The sequence below is a fragment of the Lathamus discolor genome, chromosome 19 (genome assembly GCF_037157495.1).
Source record: "Lathamus discolor isolate bLatDis1 chromosome 19, bLatDis1.hap1, whole genome shotgun sequence".
Classification (NCBI taxonomy): domain Eukaryota; kingdom Metazoa; phylum Chordata; class Aves; order Psittaciformes; family Psittacidae; genus Lathamus; species Lathamus discolor.
The window spans coordinates 1,903,443-1,925,133 of record NC_088902.1 but is presented as its reverse complement, the minus strand read 5'-3'; the positions used below and the strand labels follow the sequence as shown (position 1 = coordinate 1,925,133).

Sequence of the window (21,691 nt, the reverse complement as noted above, 5' to 3'; positions counted from 1 at the left end):
AATGGAGTCTTTGCTTCCTTACACATTCTTTCCTTTGCTAAAATGAGAGATGCATCATTACTGCTAGTAAAGTCCTCCAAGATCCTTATTTCAGTTCTGCAGTTGTAAAGGCTAATGGGAGTTTTGTGTAGAGCAACTCCTTGCTTTGCAGGACAAATTCACCTGCGCTGAGCATTTCCTGATTTTCCCTTCCCTCTTTCTACTTCCTAATTTAAGCAAAAATTAATCCCCTGAACTCAATTCTCCGAGTCCCATCCCATAAAAAGTAATCACATTTCATGTATTAACTCTTACGTCTTCTTTTTCTTTCCTGGTTACAAGTCTTGCCCTCATTTTGTTGCCAAATAGGTACAAATTTAGAGCGGGTTTTGCAATCTCAGCAGAGGGCATGGGATGAGGGGTTGCTCTCCCCTTGTGCCAGCTGGCAGGTCCACACTGTCTGGCCCCACCACCAGCCCATGGGTCGTCTTTTGCAATCCTGGTGGGTCACTTGCTGTGGGCATCGATTTCAGCCTCTGCTCCATTGTCAGCTCTGGCTCCAAGTCCCTCTAACCTTTATACTTTGCACTACTAATTGCTCCATTCCTTGGCTGTAGGCTCAGTCGAGTGAAACCCAGGAGGGACACAGCACTGCCATTTATAGCGTGGGGGAATGCAGCAATGGAAAGAGAAGTGATGGGGGGTGGAAGCCAGGCAGGCCAATGGTCTGGGTTGGAAATCACTTAGTGCTTGGGAAATGGTGGCTTGAGTCAGCATAGAAGGTAAAAGCAAGAGGGGAAACTGAACATAAAATAGAAGAATAAAGCAAGCTGGATTTGAAGCTGTAAAGGCACTGATGTGAGTGGAAAGAATGTCATTGACCGAGGTGTGATTCAAGGCCCTGTTAACTTGTCTCACTATTTAAATGTGAAGTCTGGTGCTTTGACAGGAATATGGAGCAGCTCACACTGCCCAGCTCCAGCCAGGGGAAGGCATGATGTGGCTTCCATGTGGATTAGCAGGTCCCATTCCCCTCACTTGGCCTGGCCTTTCCAAACAACAGCATGAGGGCTGTGCAGCCTTTGCTTCGCTGCTGCAGGCAGCAGTACCCTGCTGTGGTGTGTTCGCCCCCAGCTAGATTAACACTTCCCTGGAGAGAGATCATTGCTTTCCTCCAGGATTGTGCAATGCTTTCAGTTTAAAGGCATATCCAGAACTACAGACTTTTCCCATCCTTTGATTAATTCAGCAGAGTACCACAAACACCCTGCACATCACTGAAACCTTTTGCTGAAGAAGGCGGTAGTGAAGCTGGATGTGCTTGTGCTTCTGCTGCTGCTCTCTTTCCTGCATCCTACAGTGTGCCGGTGCCTCAGCACCCTCATAGGGAAGAACTTCTATCTAAATTCTCATCTCAGTCTCCCCCCTGGCAGGTTAAAGCCATTCCCTCTTGTCCTGTCCCTACAGGCCCTTGTCCAAAGCCCCTCTCCAGGTTTCTTGTCATCTCCTTCAAGTCTGATGTCCCATTTTAATACTTCGGGTATTGAATGTTGTTTGAATAAGGTCAAGGACCAGTATTTTTTTGCCTTCTCTCACCTGCTTTTCACATTGAGTACTTATATAGGGTGTATATATTGAGTATTCATATAGAGTATTTTTTTGCTCTTCTCACCTGCTGACCAAAAGGTGGGAAGTTACCTTTATCACCCTTGTGCCATGATGACATGGGGTCATCCAGGTAGGAACTGAGGTGGGAGGTACCAGAGGACCCTGAAGGAGTCAGCGTGCAGGAGGGCAGAGCTCCTGGCCTGGCACAGCTTCCTGCTGCTGATGGCTGGTCACAGCTGCCTGGCAGGGGCTGGGCTGTAGATCTCTCCCTGTGGTGTTTCAGCACCGAGTCATCTTTGTCTGCTTCCAAAAATACAGGCCAATGACTGCAAAAGAGGCTATGGGCAAGAGCAATGCTTCTGTCTGCCTTACTGCTGCTGTCTGATGGGTACATCTGCTTGCCCACCTGCATGAGTCAGGGAGGGAGCTCAGGACTGATTCAACACATGCTGCCTGTGGGGTGCTTGGGCAGGCCCTCGGTGTGTTGGAACAGGGGAGAGCACGCTCAGAAGCCTCTGTGCCTCCCAGCCCCTTTGCTTTGCAGTGTCACCAGTCAGACTCAGGGGTGTTAACACAAATGCAGCCGCAAAATAGCTGTGGTCAGTGGGACCGCAGGAGGCCCAAGCCCCTGCTCAAAGCAGGGCTTCTGGTTTTGGGTATTGCTTCACTGTGTCAGGGGTTTGCAGTGAACAATTCATATCCCCAACTTGTTGAAGATAATACAGCAGCTACTCGGTGCTTACCTTATTCTGGCATTCAGACACACCCTGCTCTTTGCTGCAGGGATATGTCCCTACCTGCAATGAATGTGCAAAGGTAAAACCCCCTATTTCCCATTAGTTTTTCCTCCTCCCCCTTTCTCTGTATCCTTTTTTTTGCCACACAACTGCAAATCAACACATATGCTGGGAGACATCACGTCATTCCCTTGCAGACAAGCTGCAGAGGCGACAGGACCCCGGCGATGCGTGCGGGCTGTGGGGATGAGCTGGTGCAACAGGGGGGTTGCAGATTCTCATCCTGGCAGATTCTAAATGAAGTTCTGCTGAGGGGAGATGGAAAGTGAGAACAGACGGGGTGAGGAAAACAGGCACCCACGTGCTTGCTTTTAAGCAAGAGAAATGAACTTCGTTTCCTTAAACCCCATCCCTAGGATGTTTGTTTCCAGCTTGTGTCTTCTCCCACATCTCTGCTGTTGCCTCTGAATTTGGGGGTCACAGGTAAAACCAAGCTAAGGGTCAGAGCCCTCTATTTGTGTGTTGAGTGTAGCCTCGGGGCTTATCTTCCAGTGTCACTTACAACCAGCCAAGCAAGGATGTGACATTAGATGTTAGTGCTGAGGGAGATATCTATGTTACAAAATTGAAGCACAGTCTGGTTTATCAAATACCAGTTGCTCACTGGGATGTTTAATCATGATAACATAACCATGGGTAACTTCTGCCTTTTCCTGCTCTGTGCACTTGGCATGTCCTGCAGCTGCGTTATCACGGGATGGAAATGGGCTGGAATAGAGACTGGCATAGCTTGGCTTTACCAGGTGCCTTTGTTCCCAAGGTAACTCGTTCTTGCTGCCCACCCTATTTATTAATAACCCACAGTCTCTCTGTGGATGGAAAAATTCCTGCTGCTTTTCAGATTGTCCCCAGATAAACTTGGAGCAGTAATTACTGTCCCTATAGAATATTAATTGTGCAAGACCAAGCAAGGCTCCCGTATGGGAGGCTGCGTGCCAGGAGCCCGACTGACACAGTGCCTCTCACTGCCGTGCAGCTGGGTTAAAGCAGGACCCCCGAGGTCCCTGCAGCTATGAAAGGTCTTCATTTCATGACTGGAGGGAAGCAGCTTCCCATTTTTGCTGATGAATAACTTCAGTTTATTTTGGGTTTGTGCTCCTGTGCCAGGAGGTTTTATTTCAAGGGCTCTCAACTCACATTAAAATGGCAGCTCGAGCTACTTAAAATACTTTGGTCAGAGTCCATCAGCTTAAAATGGTTTGAGGTTTTCTGCCCCGGCGTGAGCCGAAGGCAGGGGAGGCTGCTCAGCCCTGGCTCACAAGGTCAGAGCAGGGGGAGAGCAGCAGAAACACGCAGCAGAGGGGGCACAAGGGCACTTTGCACTGCGTCCCCGCATACAGAAGTGTTCAGGTACATGATGTAATGTATGGGCAGTTTTACAATAGCTGATTGTTCTTCTGCATGGACTTTTCGGTTTTTCCCTCCACAATTCCCAAGATGTGAATCTCTTTGTTAGAGGGAAATGCTTGCTTTCCCTGTAAAACAGCCACCTCCTGGATCACCTTTCAAAAGGCAGGAATTAACTTCCCCTAATCTCTGAGCCTCCATAAACCCCTATTTTGGGTGACTTACAAGTAGCTTGGAGGCACAGAGGGCAATTAGTGTTTCCCACGCAGACCTACAACTTCTTTTTCCTCCCTATAAGCTGTTTCAGCCCCACATCCCCTACCTACTTGTCACACACCACTTCTCCTTTGCTGATGGTGCTGCAGAGCCGGGGCTGCCCCTGATCAGTGACCCAGCTTGGACTGTGACCTCTTCATCTCATTTGTCACATAGTACTGGTCTATTCCTGGCAAGCCCAGCTCCAAGGGATCTACTGAGCCTTTTGCTATGCTGGTAAAAAAGGAAGGGGAGATGTGGGGAAAGGTGTGCATGTTGTAAATCTCTGCCCAGCCTGGTGCAGGGCTGTCATTTTTGGTAATTGCCTCTGTCCCAAGGAACTTTGAGACACATAGTCACACAGTCACAGCAAATCCTCCCTTGTGCAATGGCTTTCACAATTTAACACTGGAAGCAAAATTCATTTCACATCCTTGGGGCAATCTAAGTCTAAACTGGGGAGGGGGACAGAAGATTCCAGGGCTACCTGAGGATGGTCCATCTCGCAAGCTTCATTTTCACTTAACACTGCATTTTAAGTGTGGTTGCAGCTTCAGTGCCAGCACTGGGTGGTTGCTACTAGAAGGTACTTGTGTCTCTGGCTGTGTGAATGGTCTAATAAGTATGAGTGAATCACTCCTAATGAATAATTCAGCTGCGATTAACCTTTCCTCTGCAGAAAGTCTTTGTGAAGTTTAATCACTGTTGGGAATTGTTCTTTCTGGGGGTAATTCCTGTAGCTTCCTGACCATTTGGTGCTAGGAGCCAGTATCCAAAACGACTTCTTCTGCCTGGACCTCATTATGTTACTTCTGATTCTTACTGGCAGAGCCGGGAGGAGTTGGTAGAGCCAGGGAAATGGCATGATTATATATTTTGAATTCTCTGTTTGCTTGCTCTGCAATATTGTTATAAATATTGCAGTTAGCCAACTCCTGTTCTGCAATATTTATAGACAGAGAACATAAAGACTCTGGAAAATATTATGGAAACAGATCAGTATAAAGGGAGGATTTCTCCTCTATATCGGTCCAACTGCTAAAGGTTCCCAGGTCTGGGGCTGAATAGAATCAGGCCTGGGCTTTGTTAGGAACCAAGACCAGCCCATGGTCTGAGCTCACAGCTCACTGCTGCCCGATCACCTTTCTGGTCAAGGCCAACCTTCTCCTTGTGTGGTTTTATGTGAGACTGAGCAAAAAGGTAATTCTGGACAAAATTCCCCATGATTTTTTCTGGCTTTCTATTAAAAAAAAAAAAGTTTTGGTGAAGCCAAGTCCCTTTTTGTAGAAATGAGACTTGGTTTGTTTAGGTGGGCCTGTATCAGGGGTAAGGCAACGTGTAAGCCGTAATTCGTCTTTTAAAGGGGAAACCAGCGGTCTTTGTGCCACCCCGGACCTCTGGCCAAGCAGCCTCTCCCAAGCACATTTCCTCCTACCCCAGCATGTGTGTGGGGTCGTGGTTAGGGTTTGGGTTGGAATTGGCTCTTTTGTTCTAAGGATCAGATGGGGAGATTTTAGCACGGAGCAGGGTATAAAGTGCTTTTTGTCACCGGTTGTCTCTGCTTGGCCACTGAAAGCTGGTCTCATCACTGGGGTCTCAAACGTGTCCTGTTCCTTCACTGTCTCCTTATGCCACCACAGCAGCTGGGGGTGTCTCATTGCCTTCTCAGTGTCAGGTGTGCCTTGCACCAGATGCACTTCTCTCCTCCAAGCCCACTTTCCTTCCAGGACAACCTTTCGGAGCCATCCTGCTCCTCTGGCAAACGCTATTCCTGATCATTCCCAATTTCTCAGGCTTTGGGTCGTGTTGATGTGGAGCTCATGTACCCCTGCTCCTTGTCTCTTGCTCAATCTCTTTCCTGTTGCTTTCTAAACATCTCTGAGCCTGCCCATGTTAGTGGCCGCACGGAGCGTTGCCTGGTTAGTAGAATGTGGGTATTTGTTTGCTCCTCAGGGACTCGGGCTTTTCTGCCGTCCCCGTGCTGCATCTCTGTTTGCTCCTTGAATTACTTGCTCAAGTGAAGGGCTGAACTTTGAGCCACTCGACTTCCCACCCACTGACTTATCACCCCCTGAGCTGTTTGCTCCCGCTGTGCTCCCGGGGGAGAGCGCAGGAGGCTGAGCATCACCCCAAGAGCGGCCTTTTCAGGTCACCCAAACAGGCCCCTCGGCTGTGTGAAAAAGGCAAACTGGTCCTGGAAAGCTGCAAAGAGCTTTCTACCAAGTGTTGTCATTGTGGAAAACGGGGTTTGCTTGAAAACAAAGTCATTTTGATGGTTTGCCAAAAATGGGTTTTAGTTGAAAGCATTTTGGTTTTAGTTTTTTAGTCCATAAACCCAGGATTTATGTTTTCTAACAGGGCTTGAATGGGACCACTTGAGTTCTGGGTATCATTAGTCTTACTGATGGCAGTTCTTCAGCTTTAGGGATGCTGTTTGTTCCTCAGGAGTCCAAGCTGCACTTGGGCCCTTCACCCCTGAGGACTGCAGTGGGGTCTCTCCCCTGGCCACACCAGGATGGTCGCTTCCACTCTTCCTTTCTCTTCCAGTGGAGCATGAGGTGCTGCCGATGCGACTCACGATTGCCGCATGCCTACAACGGCCACCGTGTGGATAACGTCCTGTCCTCGGCCGGGCACTCGCGCTGGTGGCAGTCCCAGAATGGTGAGTGCCCCAGGACAGCGCAGCTCCAAGGCGCCAGTGATGAACGGCATGAGGGGAGGAGATGCTGGATTCAGTAGATGGGAGGGAAAGAAGGAAATAAGTGGTTTGGCTCAGGCAACGGAGTGGTTTCTGTTCCTCAAGTCCACAGTCTGCACCTCTGAAGCTGCCTCTCTGTGCCCGCAGGCATCGAGCGCGTCTCATTGCAGCTGGACCTGGACCAGACATTCCAGCTCGGCAGCATCCTGCTTCACTTCAGGGTTTGTGGCTCTCTGCGAGATGTGGGGATCTCCGTGCACAGCTCCCTGTGGGCTCCTGAGAGGAAGCACACCAGGGTCCCCATCCCTCCTTTTTCCTGCCCGTTCCTCTGGGTGTTTGGGAGCAGCAGAGTGGGGTGGTGGGTCCCCATCTCTTGAATGTCTGCCGAAAGACCTGTTTGCTGCTGATGTGTACTTTGTGGCTGCAGCAAGGCTGACCAAGGGAAGCTGGGGGGACCCAGAAGTTGTGGGTAACCTGCAGGGGAGAGGGGATTGCTCCAGCAGCCTGCAGAGACCTGAGCCTGGAGGGAGAAGAAGGAAGGGCAGAGGCATCCCCAGGCCCCATGGTGAGAGCCGGCTGGGGTGTTGCCACGTTACAGATGTGCTTCTTCCCTCTCTCTGCAGTCACCTCTGCCCGCTGCGATGCTGATCGAGCGCTCCACTGACTTTGGCCAGTCCTGGGACGTGTACCAGTACCTGGCCTCCGACTGTGCCACCGCCTTCCCCCATGTCCCCCGGGGCTCCCCCGAGAGGTGGCAGGACGCTCGGTGCCAGGTGCTGCAGGGGCACCCCATGCACGGGGGCAAGGTAGGATCCGTGGGGGCTTGGGCAGGGATTCCCACCCGTGCCTGTTCCCCCCGCTGTGACACTGGGTTTGGGGTGGGTGGCCTTGTGCAGCACTACTGAAACATGTGGTGTTACACGTGTTACATCTAGAGAGGGATGGAGCCCGTGGACATCCAGCACTGCCGAGGGGAGTCCTTAGGAGGATTCCTGATCCTCTGGGAGGAGAGCCCTCACTGCTTTGGGACAAGTGAGGTGTTATGTTGGTTTTCCTGCAAAATCATAGAATTATAGAATAGTTTGGGTGGGAAGGGACCTTAAAGCTCCTCCAGCTCCAGCCCTCTGCCATGGGCAGGGACCCCTTCCACTGGAGCAGCTTGCTCCAAGCCCCTGTGTCCAACCTGGCCTTGAGCACTGCCAGGGATGGGGCAGCCACAGCTTCTCTGGGCACCCTGTGCCAGTGTCCAGCAAAATTCTCTGCAACTCTTAAAGCTTTCCCCTGTGTAGGTGATGTTCTGCAGAGGCAGATCCTGAGCACACACTTCCCAGAGCATGAGAAGAAAGCACCTTCTGTTTCCTGCTTTTTAAATATACTTTTTTTCATCTCAGGTGAAATTCAGCATCCAAGACCTGGCATCAACCATCACTACCTCTAACAGCCAGACCATCGAGAGTAAGTGATCAGCCTGTTTCATGTTTGAGAAGGGGAGGGGAGGATGATGCACCTCATGGTTCTTCCTATATGTGATGAAGAGCACAGAGCCAGGGTAACCCTCTTGGGGAAGCAGGTCCTCTGCAAGCAAGGCCTCGAGTGATGCCTCCAAGGTCTTTGCTGATGCCTCCATCTCTTGCCCTGCATCCTCTGTGTGCATTGCAGCGCACTTCTGCTGCTGGTGCCTGGGTGCCTGCTGCCCCTCACACCTCTCCTTGGTCTCCAACAGAGCTGGGGCAGTTCACAAACCTACGCATCAACCTCACCGGGCTTCCCCACATCCCGCGCCAGGGCTACCACTCGCCCAGCACCTTCTATGCCTTGACTGAGGTGCAGGTGCTGGGGAGCTGCTTCTGCCATGGGCACGCCGACCGCTGTGCCCCTCCGGGAGACCCAGAGACCACGGTGAGCACTGGGCTCAGGGGCTGTGGGGGTCATTCTTGGGGGGACATGCAGAAGGCTTCAGGAGGCTCCTTCATGCCCAGGAGGATTTGCCAGTGCCGGCTGTTAGCTGTTGTAGGGTTTTCTTGTCCCTAATTTATGTTTATCCACTTTACCTTGAGTGTGGTTGTCTTTGGGTAGGTGGTAGAGGTGGTGGGACTTGCCCAGCCTGACGACCCTGGTGCTGCATCAGCCCTGGCTGGGGGCTGGAGCTTCATTGCCGTGCAGGGAATGAGGGCCAGGCACGTGCTGGAAAGGCATCAGGAGGATGAAGCTCTAAACCCAGCAGCCACCGGGCAGGAGGGGTAATGTTTTGTCTTTGCAGCAGGTCCATGGGCACTGTGTGTGCCAGCACAACACCGATGGTCCCAACTGTGATCGCTGCGCTGCGCTCTACAATGACCAGCCCTGGGCACCCGCTGAGGACAACGATCCCCATGAGTGCCAAAGTATGGTGAAAACCTTTTCTCTCTCTTCTTCTCCCTTATAACAGCTTTTCAATTCATAGAGCAGCTCCCAATGCCTAAAGTGACTCCAGGAAACCTGGAGAGGGGCTTTGGACAAGGGCCTGTAGGGACAGGCCAAGGGGAATGGCTTGAACCTGCCCGAGGGGAGACTGAGCTGAGCTCTTAGGCAGAAGCTCTTCCCTGTGAGGGTGCTGAGGCGCTGGCACAGGGTGCCCAGAGAAGCTGTGGCTGCCCCATCCCTGGCAGTGCTCAAGGCCAGGTTGGACACAGGGGCTTGGAGCAAGCTGCTCCAGTGGAAGGGGTCCCTGCCCGTGGCAGGGGTTGGAGCTGGAGGAGCTTTAAGGTCCCTTCCAACCAAAACCATTCCATGATTCTTCCTGAGGCCTTTCCTAAACCCTCCCCAGCCATGAGTGACAGGAGTGAGCTCTAAGACCTTTACTGGGACACTTTGTGGGGTGGATGTTAACACCCGGCTCGTTTGCACACTGGCTTTGCCCATGGTCTCACTGTCAGATGGGTACCACTGTCACCCTGCTCTGTCAGCGGGTGTCACCGAGTCACGCAGGGCCTTGGGCACCCTCTAGTGCCGGAGCTGCCGCTGCCGGGGGTTGCAGCACTGCAGGGACCATTTTGGTGGGATTTTTAGGGTGCAACTGCAATGGGCACTCGACTTCGTGCCACTTCGACCCCGAGCTGTACAGCGCCAGCGGCGGGGCGAGCGGCGGCGTCTGTGACCGCTGCCAGCACAACACTGAGGGCAACAACTGTGAGCGCTGCGCACCCCACTACTTCCGCAACCCGCAGCAGGATCTCGCCCATCCTGAAGCCTGTCTGCGTGAGTGCCTGGAGCCCCCCATAGCACCTTCCCTGGGCCCCTCGTCCTCCCCTCAGCACTGCTATTTCCTGCTTGTTTCCAGCCTGCGAGTGCGACCCGGATGGCACCGTGCCGGGCTCCATCTGCGACGCGCTGACAGGGCGCTGTGTCTGCAAGGAGAACGTGCAGGGCGACCGCTGCCACCTCTGCAAGCCGGGGTTCTCCCAGCTGGCCAATGCCAACCCCATGGGGTGCCGCAGTGAGTACAACCCCTGAGACATCCCCTGCACCCCACTTCTGTGCTCAGCATCAGCAGTGGCTCTGAAGGGGACCTGGTTCCCAGCTTTGCTCTGGGGGCTCCAAGCTAAAGGCCTGATTTGTGGAAGCTTATAAGTGCTTCCCCAGGTTGTGGCCTGTCTCAGGTATAAGCTTGTCAAAAAGCCCAGGGAAAGTGGAGTTTGGGACATGGGTAGGGCTGTATCCCCTTACCAGGAAGCCCCAGGGGATGCAGGAGGTGATCCCTTGCCGGTGAGCAGGGCTGTGCATGGGAGAGGGCAGCTGTGGATGGGTTCAGCATCGTGCATGTGGCTGGGCTGGAGGGATGCTGAGGCCCCTTGAGCTGCTGAGTCCTGCTGCATGGCTGGAGGAGGTGGTGTGTTAGGTAGGGGTGTGGGTCCCTTGTGCCGAGCTCAGGTATGAAGGGGAGAGCCAAGAGAGCGCGTCTTTGGGTGGCTGCACGGTCGTCCTGTGCACCTGGCACTGTGGGAAGCTAGGCTGGTGCTCGGCACCCATTTTTAACATGACAAACCCCTCCCTGTTTCAGGATGCACCTGCAATGTGCTGGGAACACGGCAGGACATGCCCTGCGATGATGAGACGGGGAGATGCTTCTGCCTGCCCAACGTGGTGGGGAACGACTGTGCCCAGTGTGCGGGCGAGCACTGGGACATGGGCAGTGGCCACGGCTGCCAGCCCTGTGGCTGCCACCCGCATGGCTCCCGCAGCCCCCACTGCAACCAGGTACCACCAGCCTGCCCCAGGCATCCTCAGGGCACATTCAGCACATTGCAGCAGCGTTTCTTTTTCATTTCCCTGCTTTCTTTCATGCACACACCTGCAAAGTTGCTCTTCTTTTTCTTTGCTGGGGATCACTCATAGAATCAAAAGCATCTCTTGAGTGGCTCCATTGTCCCATCCCATCTGTGGGAGCCTCCACAAAAAGGGCTGTGCATTCCCTAGGGTGTTCTGCTCTTATTTTCCTTTTCCCATGTCCTCGAAAACACCGTGACAGACTACTCAGGAAAATAGAAGGTGGTAATTATCGAGGCAAGATTAAGCCATTTGAAAAGGCCTGGTATTTAGTAAGGAAGTCCTAATAAGAGATCTTCATACAGGCGAGGCAAGCTAATTATCCTCATTTGTCAATGAAAAGCGTGTGTGTCACTTCAGGCCTCAGAGACAACTGGGAAAATTAAAGTTAAATGTAACAAATAAAAAACTATGACAAATCCAAAGAGCCAAAGATAGGTCCCAAACGGGCTCAGCGCAGGGAGGGGGCCTGAGATCACAAAGCAGCTGCTTGTGGGCGATCCCTTTGTCTTTGAAATAAAGCTGAAAACGCTGCTGTGGAATGCATGGGCTCTTTGGAGACTGCATCGCCATGGCTGAGCCTGCAGCCTGACACAGCAGCATGGACATGTCCTGGGGTGCAGGCTGAGCAGGCAAGGTTGCCCATGTGCTGGTTTTAGTGCTCAAGAGCAGTTGAGGAAGGGCTTTCCTAGGAAAGAGCCCAGAGCTGGGGCTCTCTGATGGGTTTCTCTTCCCTCAGTTCACAGGACAGTGTCCATGCAGAGAAGGCTTCACAGGACGGACATGCTCTGCTGTACAGGAGCAGGTGTGCCCTGACAGGCACTACGGAGACATCCGCATGGGGTGCACAGGTAGGGAGCATCCCTTTCATTGGGGCTTGGTGTTTCTTAGCACTGTGAAATCACAGGTTACCTGGGGAAGAGCACTTGGCCCATGTCCTGACATCAACATTTCCTATGCTGTTTTGTAAGAGAAATTTTCCCTCTGCAGAGCCTCCCAGTTCATCCCCATCTGTAGGTATTCCCCAGTCCCCTCCCAGCAGCCCTGGGTGAGCCTCTGCAGTCTGGCCCTGCAGAGTCAGGGACTGGGCAAGTGGCTGGGCTTGGGGGCTCTTCCCATTCTTCTGCCCAGAGAAGCTGTGGCTGCCCCATCCCTGGCAGTGCTCAAGGCCAGGTTGGACACAGGGGCTTGGAGCAAGCTGCTCCAGTGGAAGGGGTCCCTGCCTGTGGCAGGGGTTGGAGCTGAATGAGCTTTAAGGTCCCTTCCAACCTAAACCATTCCATGAGTCTGTGATTTCCTGGATTGTGCAGGGGTTTTATTTCAGGTTGTGTTGGCATCCCATTAACAGGATCTGATTATATACATATATAAATCTATATTTTCCCCATTTTTGTGGGCTTCACCTCTATATCTCTCCCCCTTTCCATCACCCAGAGTGCAACTGCGACTTCCAGGGCACGGAGGACGTGGGCTGCGACAAGACCACAGGCCAATGCCTGTGCCGCCCGGGTGTCACAGGCTCCCGCTGTGACCAGTGCCAGCGCGGCCGCTGCAGCACTTACCCTGCGTGCGAGCTGTGCCACCCTTGCTTCCACACCTACGATGGGGACCTCCAGCGCCTGCGCCTGCGCCAGGCCGGCCTCAGCAACAGCACCTCATGGCTGGCACCTGGGAGTGGGGGGTCCCGCCTGGGCCCCCGCCTCTCGCAGGCAGAGGACAACGTGCAGCAGGCTCAGGGCATCCTCAGCCGCTCTGCTGTGACAGAGCAGGGCCTGGCCCAGGTGGGCAGCACGCTCACTGCCATCAGGTGAGGGATGGGTGCTGCTATGGGGTGCATCCCTTAGGTGGGGGATGTTGCAAAGACAGGAGGCTGGGGGACCAGCTCATGGTTGGCGTCATAGAATCATAGAATGGTTTGGCTTGGAAGGAAGCTTAAAGTTCATCCAGTTCCAAACAGATGCCTGGGTGTGAGAGAGCTGCAGCCCAGCCCTGCTCCCTGCTGCCTCCACAAACCTGTGTGGGGCATGGTGTGTTTCTGGCAATCAGCTCTCCAGGCTCAGAAGTGCCTCCTCACTGGGTGCTGTCAGCGTCAGAGCCCTGCTTTCCGTCTACAGGTGCTTTGCTTTCTCCTTGAATTCATATTTTCTGCTTTTTCTCTCCCAGAGAGCAGGTCCAACGCATAAATCCTGACCTTCGTTTTCTGGATGACACTGTCTCCCTATCGAGGGACCTTGAAGCACTGAACAGGAGCTTGCTTATCGCCAACACCCAGTATCAGAGCAAGAAGACCCAGTTTGAAAGCAGCCGCAGCAGGGATTTGTCAGGTACAGTGCTGCAGCTGTAATCTCTCTTAATTTGCAGCTGTTAATTTACCTCAATGTGCCTGTGCCTGGTTATTTCCCACTGGTTGGGTGGATGAGAGGGACTTTTTAACCTGCTCTCAGCTTAGGAACAGCAAATAGATTCTCCCTCCTCAGCAAGAGGGATGCTTTATACCAGCCTCTGGTCCATGACTGGATTCACACTCTTGGGTTATTTGCTCCTGTGTTTTGGGGCTGGGCAGCTCGCTCCACGGGCACCACATTCCTGTCCCCAGCACAAACCCCACTGCAGGGGAGCAGTGGGAAGGGGAGAGACCTGCTCTGAATGTGTCACCGAAGCTGGGAGGAAGCTGAGCTAATGAAGGTTGTGCACAGATGGAAGGGATGGAGAGGTGGGGAAGAGAGCCAGGCGGCTGTCAGGCACTGAGAAGAGCTAATTAAGCCCTGTGATGATGCTGGTGGTAGGCTGCCATTATATCCCTAATTCTCTCCAAGCGTCTCGTTGCTGCCTCCCCCCTCTCTTCTGTAGCACAGGGCTCAGCTGGCTGGGGATGTAAAAGCTGCAGCAAGTGGCTGCTGCCTGGGCAGGTTGGCTCTGCACCTCACCATCTGAGCAGGGCGTAGACGTGCACGTCCTGACCACTCTCCTTCCAAGCTGTGCTGCAAGGGAATGGTGGGACCTGCTTGGGAGCAAGGAAGAGGGCTCCAAAGGCCCTGTCCTCCTCTTCCAAAGCCATTCTGGGCTTCACAGAGCAAAGTCCAGGATCCGCATGTGCACGTCATAGAATCATAGACTAATTTGGGTTGGAAGGGACCTTAAAGCTCCTCTAGTTCTAACAATCTGCCACGGGCAGGGACACCTTCCACTAGAGCAGGTTGCCCCAAGCCCTGTCCAACCTGGCCTTGAACGCTGCCAGAAGTGTTCAAATTGTCCTGCTCTAGTTTTCTTTCAACCTTTTAACCCCAACCCCACGTTCAGGCCTTCAGGAGAGCTCTGTCACTCACTGCAGGAATGGCTGAAAGGCATTTGGTAGTAAGAGGAGCTTTTTTTGTTATGCCATAGTGACTAATCCCTGTGGCTGTGCCCTGCTCCTCTCCGTGCACACATCCACTCGCAGGGTATAGTCGATGCCTTCATTTGTGTAGCTATGCTGCATTTATGAGTCACAGAGGTATTTGTGTCACTTACGGGTTTTATTCCTGCAGGAGCCTTCAAGACGATCAGATCTGCTTACCAGACATCCACCAATGCCAGCAGCCTCGTCGCTGGTGCCTCTGGGCTGCTGGCTGAGTCCCAGGAGAGCCGCCGGCGCGCTGCGGGGCTGGAGGGGGGCCTGGCAGAGAGCACCGCCAAGCTGCTGACCCTGAAGGGCGAGATAGCCTCATCTCCCAACCTGAGCCCTGTCATAAACAAGGTGAACGCACAGAGTGGTTTGCTGACTTCCCTGCTGCATGTGTCTTGTTTTCAAGGGGGCCCTGTAGTGCTCAGGAGGCAGAATGCTCATCCTGCAGTCATGCATCTTGCCTCAGAGAGTCCAGCATGGCAGGACAAAGTCTCTGTCCAGAGACTCATAAATGGCATCCAAACAACTTGATGTTTTGGGACATCAATGGAGAATTTAGGGGAGATTTAAAGGAAATTGAGATGAGCTCTTAGGCAGACGCCCTTCCCTGTGAGGGTGCTGAGGCGCTGGCACAGGGTGCCCAGAGAAGCTGTGGCTGCCCCATCCCTGGCAGTGCTCAAGGCCAGGTTGGACACAGGGGCTTGGAGCAAGCTGCTCCAGTGGAAGGGGTCCCTGCCCATGGCAGGGGTTGGAACTGGATGGGCTTTAAGGTCCCTTCCAACCCAAACCAGTCTGGGAATCTATGAGTTGTCTGAGCATCCCTTGCTTGGGGATCACTGATACCAAAGTGTTGTCCACCGCCCCCTCCCAGGCACACACTTCTTCCTCCAAGGACTCTCTCACGTGTCAGTTCTTGCATCTCAAAGTCCCACTTAATTTCTGGATGAGATTTCTTTTATTTCTTCTTTGCTGCTTTGTTATTGCCATGGAGATCCATTTCGGTGTCTCCTAATGCACGGTTGCTGTGGAGACCACCAACCTCCCCTCTCTGCTTTTCAGGGCACCAGCACGTTCCCAAGCGACCAGCCTGTACTAGTGCTTGCACTGGCTCTGGGTTCGCATGTACCCCTGCTGCAGTGCATCCTTTGGTGGGTGGTAGCTTTAGAAGATGCTGTGCAATTCAAACCCCTGATGTCCAGGCAGGAGGACAGGGTTGCCTCATCCCATTGTCTCTCCCAAAGCAAACTGCACAGCTTGGATGGGGCTTTCTTGCCACGAGGCGAAGAGTTGCTCTCCTGCAGGAAATGTTTGTTCCGTGTTGATGTGCTGTTACTCTTCATGAGCCGCTGGGGTTCAGCTCCTGCTTTGCTCATGTTTATGCTCCAGCTTGGGGTGGTGAGGAGATGCTGACCTTGGTGTGCATTCAGCACTGCTGCACACGTGCATAGCTCTGGCTGCCCTCCTCTGGTACAGTGATGGGCTCCAGTCGTTTGGGCTGTGCCTATTTGGGATAGCCGTCACCCCACTGGGAAGGGCTGGCTCCATCCTTATTGCCATGCAGAGCTCCTGCAGCACAAGCACAGCAAGCTCCCCAGCTCCCATGGGGAGGGGGTGCTGTGATGTGCTGCTTTGCCTCCCTATGGGTACCAAGGTCTCCCCAGCCAGGTCAGTGTCCTCACTGCCCCATCGCTCTCTTCCTCTGCAGATCTGTGGTGGCTTCCGAGTGGAGACCTGCACTCCTGCCCGCTGTGAGGGGCTGCTGTGCCCGCGGGACAACAGCAGTGCCTGCGGGGCCGGCCCCTGCCATGGCATCTTCCCACTGTCCAGGGGGGCCCTGGCCACTGCTGGGGAAGCTGCCAGGGAATTCCGCAGCGTGAGCGCCCGGCTCCGGGAAACGGCGCAGTTGGTGAGTGCGAGCCCATGGCCAAGCCCCACAGTCCATCCCTTGGTGCCAAAGCGGAGGCTGGGGGGGCAGTGGGGCATGGGCCGGGATCAGTACCCCGTCTCTGCCTGTTTGAGACTTGGTCGCTTGGGCAGCTTCAGAAATTCAGGAGTTTCTGAGCGGGAGACTCCCTGCTGTGTGCGTGGGTCCTGCCTCCTTCTCCCAGCACAGGAGCCATGGAGTTAAAGGCATGTGAGCGGCTCTGGAAATGTCACCGGGAAGCCTGTTCTTCTGCTTTGGGATTCATATGGCAGAAGGGCTGAGGATATGGAAACCTCTCTGTTTCCTCAGGTGTATCGGCGCTGACATTTGATGCAGGATACTAAAGTACATGTGTTAGTGCTGTTGCACATTCTTTTTATGGCCTCTTGGGTGCTTGTGCAAAGATAAAGGGAGTTTTCAGAGTAATTCAAAGTCCATTTCAAATGTGTTTTAGTGTTGCTCTGTGAGAGCTTCCTTTGCAAATCCAACCCTCAGTCGTCAACGTTTACACTCCTTTAAAGCAGTGGCATATTAAGAATGAGCTATAGCATAATTCCAGAGTGCCTTGTCCTGCTCACTCGGAGTTGAAGTGAGGCTGCTGGGATTCCAGATCAAGAAGAGATGGCTCCATCAGGATATTGTTGTTTGCAGATTAAAACGACAGAGACGTCTGCAAAGCAGATTCAAAGCAACACTCGGAGGCTCGTGGACCAGATGAGCGTAACACGGACCCAGATAGAAGGAGACGTGCGGCGCATCCAGCAGTTCATCCAGCAAGTTCGGAACTTCTTGTCAGGTAGCACTCTGCAAGCTGCGAAGGGTGTGCATGCAGGTCTGTGCAGGGAAAACGCCACTTATAGCTCATCCCGGTTAAGCTCTCTGATATCCACTTCATCTGCACTTGGGTATTTACATAGCAAAGGCAATGCGCATCCCCTGAGGCAGCAAGGGAGGGCAGGAAAACAGAGGAGGAACTTCAGCAGTGTCCACGTCTGTGTTTGTCAGCGGTTGCAGTGTGGCCAGCTGACTTGCACAGGTTTAACTGAGCTGTCCAGGTCGACCCAAATGAATCCCGGCTGTTTCAGCTGTGTCAAATTCCCTGGGATGTCACCAGGACAAACACCCCTGCAGAGACATTTGGAGGCCGTCTGTGAGGGATGTGGGGCGGGAGGCAGCACACAGCCTTGACTTGCTGCACGTGGAGCTTCATGGAGGGGTCTCCAACATCCCCCGAGGAACTGCTCTTGAATGCAACTGAATCAGCAGAAGTGGAAGGCTGTGGAGGAAGCAATGTTTCATCTGTAGCATGGACACCGGCTTGCTTGATGTCCTGCTCTTGGCTGCAGTGCCTTGTGCCATCCCCGGGGGCTTGAAGACAAACCCATCCCCACGGCTGGTTGTCTCTGTGGATCTGCAGTTGGCATTGACCCGATGCAGACCATTGACCCGGTGTTTTCTGGCCACACTCACTGCCCAGAGATAAACAGAAGCTGTTCTCTGGAGCAGACCATTAATCAGTCCTGTAATCCAAGGGGATGACTTATTGTTCACAGACAGATTGTAATAACATAATGAGCCTCATGAGCATTACCCAAATAAGAAAATCAGGTCATTTGGTGCTGCCTGGTGTTAATGATGAGAGAAGATGTTTCTGAGCTAATCGCTGGACTAATGTCCCTTGGGCTCTGCCTGCTTCTGATTCCTCAGATTTATTAACTGTTATTTGTGAGATAAAAAAGGTTTGTCTTGAAACACAACCTCATCTGCTCGGTGAGGTCCGTGCTGGGCTTAGCCGTGGTGTTCTTACTGCCAAGTTAAAGGTATCATTTCAGTCCTCTCCCGAAAGTTTTGCTGATGTGAATGGGAGGTGCACTGAACTCAAGGAGATTAATTCAGGGGGATCCTGGGAGCTATCTGAAATAAGAGACTGCGTGCATGAGAGCGTGCGTGACTGGGTGTACGTCTGATCCTGCCTTGCATCTGCACTCCCACCTTTCCCCTCTCCCGTTCCTGACGCTGTCTGTTGCTCTGCAGACAGGGACACGGACCCTGCCACTGTCCAGGAGATCAGTGAGTCTGTGCTTTCCCTGCGTCTCCCCACGGATGCTGCCGCAGTCCTGAGGAAAATGACTGAGATCCAAAAGCTGGCCACTAAGCTGCAGTGCCCGGAGAGCATCCTCGCCCAGACGGCTGAGGACATCGCAAAGGCCAAGCAGCTTCAGCAGGAGGCAGAACAAGCCAGGTCGGTTGGGGTTCAAGGGCTCTTTGGCAGCCGAGGTCACTCAGCTGGAGTGAACGTGGTGGTTCTGAGTTGGGTTGAAACTCAGCTCAGCTGGAGCTGTGCTGACTTGCACAATGGGAAGTAGTAGGCCAGGATTTTCCATGTCCATAGAGTACCTAAAAGAATGAATCTGCAGTCTCTGCAAACACCCAATGCAAACAAAAACTCTGCCTGCCAAGAATAGATCCTGTTATAGATACAGAACGAGAAGATCCTTACCAAAAATAGTGGAGGCTTTTCTCTATCTCTTGAGCCCACGTGATGGGAGATGACAGGGTTGCCCTGGTATTACTTGATATTGGTGACCTACATCCTAATTGCACAAGAGAGCATGAGGAGATTAAATGGGCTCTTTGTTTTCTGGGTGAAAGTTGGGAGGATTATCGTGTGCTCCCTTAAAAAGTCATTACAGCGTGTCCTTGTGAATTTGGAGCATCTACTTTGCCCCGTGTTGACTTGCAGCAATACCCCAGCGAGGAGGTTAGTGAGATAAGTATGTAAACTCCTTGACAGTGTCAGACACCTGCTTAACCTGCAGGAAGTGATGAGACAAGCTCCATCACCTGGCCTGAATAGTCCCGCTGCAAGCAGGAAAGTATTCCCTGAAACTGGTTCAGTGGTTATTGCTTTCCCTTGGACACTTTTTCCTGCACCACTTACAAAATAAAGCTTTCTAACTCATTTAAAGGAAGGCGTTTCTCTCCCCTTCTCAGTTTGGTTCCTTCTGGGGGTATGAAATGGAACTAACACTTCAAACAGAGTGCAGTGTCCCCAGATGTGTGGGTTCGTGGCTTTTGGGGTAGGGAGGTTGCAGTCTTCTCGGTGACAATCCTGGCTTGCTTCTCAAGCTTCCTCATTTTGCCTCTGCAACCTTGACTTCCAGTGCCTGCAATTATCCGCACTCACTCCTGGCTTTTTCCCCACATTTCCCCAGGAACCGGGCGAATGCCGTGGAGGGCAACGTGGAAGAGGTGGTTGGGAATCTGCGGCGAGCAAACACGGTGCTTCTGGAGGCCCAGGGTGCTATCAGGGGCTCTGGCTCTTCCCTTCAGTTCATCCAGGAGCGTGTTAATGAGGTAAGTGATGCACGGTGACTTCCAGTAGGGATACTGTGCCCTGCTCACCGCTCCATTCCTCCCCGCTTGGTAGAGTCCTGCAGCAGCACAGCTGGGAAATGGGGTCTGGTGAAGGTTTTGCTGTAAAAGTCTCTTCTTTCTGACGTGTCTCACTTGTGTGCTTCTCCAAATTCCAGTCCCTGCTGAGATGAGCCCTGCGCTCGGCTGCACAGGGAGCAGTCCCCGCTCCCTGCCGAAACCCTGCTTAGAATCATAGGATCCCAGCCTGGTTTGGGTTGGAAGGGACCTTGAAGCTCACCCAGTGCCTCCCATGGGCAGGGTCGCCCTCCACTAGACCATGTTGCTCAACTTCTGCAGTACATCCACTGGGAAGTGTAGCTGCACAGAGGGGAAAAAGCATCAGGAGTAGGTTTTTGGATGTGATTTCCTCCCTGATGTGGAGCTCTCTGCTTCTAGATCAAGGCCGTTCTGGGTCCAGCCGAGAAGCACGTGAAGGCGGTGGCGGGGCAGCTGGACGGGCTGATGCAGAGGCTGTTGCAGCTGCAGAGCGGTGCGGACCAGAACCGCCTGCGGGCCACGGATGCGCGGCAAACGGCCACGGAGGCGGGCGAGCAGGCCAGGACGGCGCAGCAGGTACCGCGCTCGGGCAGGATGGGCACAGATGTGCTCCTGTCCCCCCACTGTCACCAGGCAGCAAAGCCAGCTGTGTCCTGGCTCGTTGTTAGATAAGGCGAGGAGGCTTCCCTGTTCAAGCCGTGGCTTGCACGTTGTTGTGTCGCTTCTAATGAATCTGATGCAGTATCCCACTGCCGCACCTCTCCAGGACCTTTCTCAATCCTAATGCCCTTTGCTGGAAACTTATTCCTGCTGTATCTCCTGCCTGAGGCAGGGTAGCCCGGGCAGCATCTTTGAGAGGGCATCACAAACCTATGCATTTGCATAAGGTAATGACAAAGCTGTAGCACAGCATCCATTTAATATTTAAAATGGATTCAGCATTAGAAAATCCCCTTTCCCCAAGGCTATTTGCTTGATCCTTCCTGGCACTGCTGATTTCTTTTTCCGCAGGCTTTTGAACAAGTGAAACAAATGTACGCTGAGCTGAAGGGAAGGATGGAGCAGAGCCCAGCTCTGGGAGAGCAGGGCAGCAGGGTGCAAAGCATAGACCTGGAAGCACAGGCTCTGTTTGAGGAAACGATGGCCATGATGCTCAGGATGGAAAGTAAGGCTCTTTGTGGACTCTGTATCCCAATCTTATGCGCTGGGGAAGGGTTTTTGACTAATGAATGTTTGGGGCAGTCATGTTGGTCTGGGGAGCAAGGGGAAGGCAGGATGTTCATTTTTCTCACCCCACCAGAGCTATGCAGGAGGGAGGTGGAGGCTCAGCCCAACCTGATGTGAAGGGCAGTGGCTGTGATGCCTTCCTCCTGTCCATCACCACCTTCCTGCCCTCTCTCCTCAGCTTTAGAGACGGAAATTCAGGAAAGCAACAAGGCTTTGATGTCCAAGTCGGCCAGGCTGTCGGGCCTGGAGGAGCGGGTCGGAAGGATCCGGGATGCCATCAACAAGCGAGTTGCCTACTACGAGAGCTGCTCGTGAGCGAGCTGCCTCCCTCCTCTGCAGACACTGACTGGTGTATTTATTCCCGTTTTCCAGCTGCAGTTCTCATGTTCTCCCAGCATCTCTATTTTTAGCAAACTGAGCTTCTGGACCTCTGGAAAACAGGTGCACTGAGCCAGAGGAGTAACCCCATGGAGAGGGTTTAACCTTGGCTGGAGCTGCCTGGTGGTTGGACATCGATCTTCTGTGGCAAATAAAACATCCCCAAAGTTGTTATTTCCAGAGGGGTTTATAAACCAAGAAATTCTTGTTTCTTTTTCTTGTTTTAGCCAATTCAAACTCTTTCAGCTGAATTCAGTTGCTCCAATTAAAACCCTCATGTGAGGTCTTTGGAAACTTTTCATCTATGCTGCAGTTAATCCGTAAAAGTTGCGGTGGCTTCAGTACTTCCCTCCTAGCTCTTTCTTGAGATAATC

General features: G+C 53.0%; 1 protein-coding gene across 9 annotated transcripts in view; it reads left to right on the top strand.

Annotated features, from left to right (window-relative positions):
• LAMB3 (laminin subunit beta 3) overlaps nt 1–21,616 on the top strand; it is a 65,426-nt gene extending 43,810 nt beyond the window's left edge. For 6 of the 9 annotated variants that reach the window (XM_065698558.1, XM_065698554.1, XM_065698551.1 and 3 more), the window contains 20 exons: nt 6,534–6,648; nt 6,832–6,905; nt 7,308–7,490; nt 8,076–8,139; nt 8,408–8,583; nt 8,945–9,068; nt 9,733–9,921; nt 10,004–10,159; nt 10,724–10,920; nt 11,729–11,840; nt 12,424–12,796; nt 13,153–13,313; nt 14,517–14,725; nt 16,080–16,280; nt 16,950–17,094; nt 18,333–18,540; nt 19,514–19,655; nt 20,112–20,288; nt 20,724–20,877; nt 21,118–21,616. In XM_065698558.1, coding sequence (XP_065554630.1) covers nt 6,534–6,648; nt 6,832–6,905; nt 7,308–7,490; nt 8,076–8,139; nt 8,408–8,583; nt 8,945–9,068; nt 9,733–9,921; nt 10,004–10,159; nt 10,724–10,920; nt 11,729–11,840; nt 12,424–12,796; nt 13,153–13,313; nt 14,517–14,725; nt 16,080–16,280; nt 16,950–17,094; nt 18,333–18,540; nt 19,514–19,655; nt 20,112–20,288; nt 20,724–20,877; nt 21,118–21,254 — 3,297 coding nt within the window. In that variant the 3' untranslated portion in view covers nt 21,255–21,616. Of the gene's footprint in view, nt 1–6,533; nt 6,649–6,831; nt 6,906–7,307; nt 7,491–8,075; nt 8,140–8,407; nt 8,584–8,944; nt 9,069–9,732; nt 9,922–10,003; nt 10,160–10,723; nt 10,921–11,728; nt 11,841–12,423; nt 12,797–13,152; nt 13,314–14,516; nt 14,726–16,079; nt 16,281–16,949; nt 17,095–18,332; nt 18,541–19,513; nt 19,656–19,831; nt 20,061–20,111; nt 20,289–20,478; nt 20,600–20,723; nt 20,878–21,117 lie in introns of those variants that run through there. The other 3 variants (XR_010616684.1, XM_065698557.1, XM_065698559.1) reach the window with 3 other exon arrangements.
• The last annotated feature ends 75 nt before the right edge of the window (nt 21,617–21,691 follow it).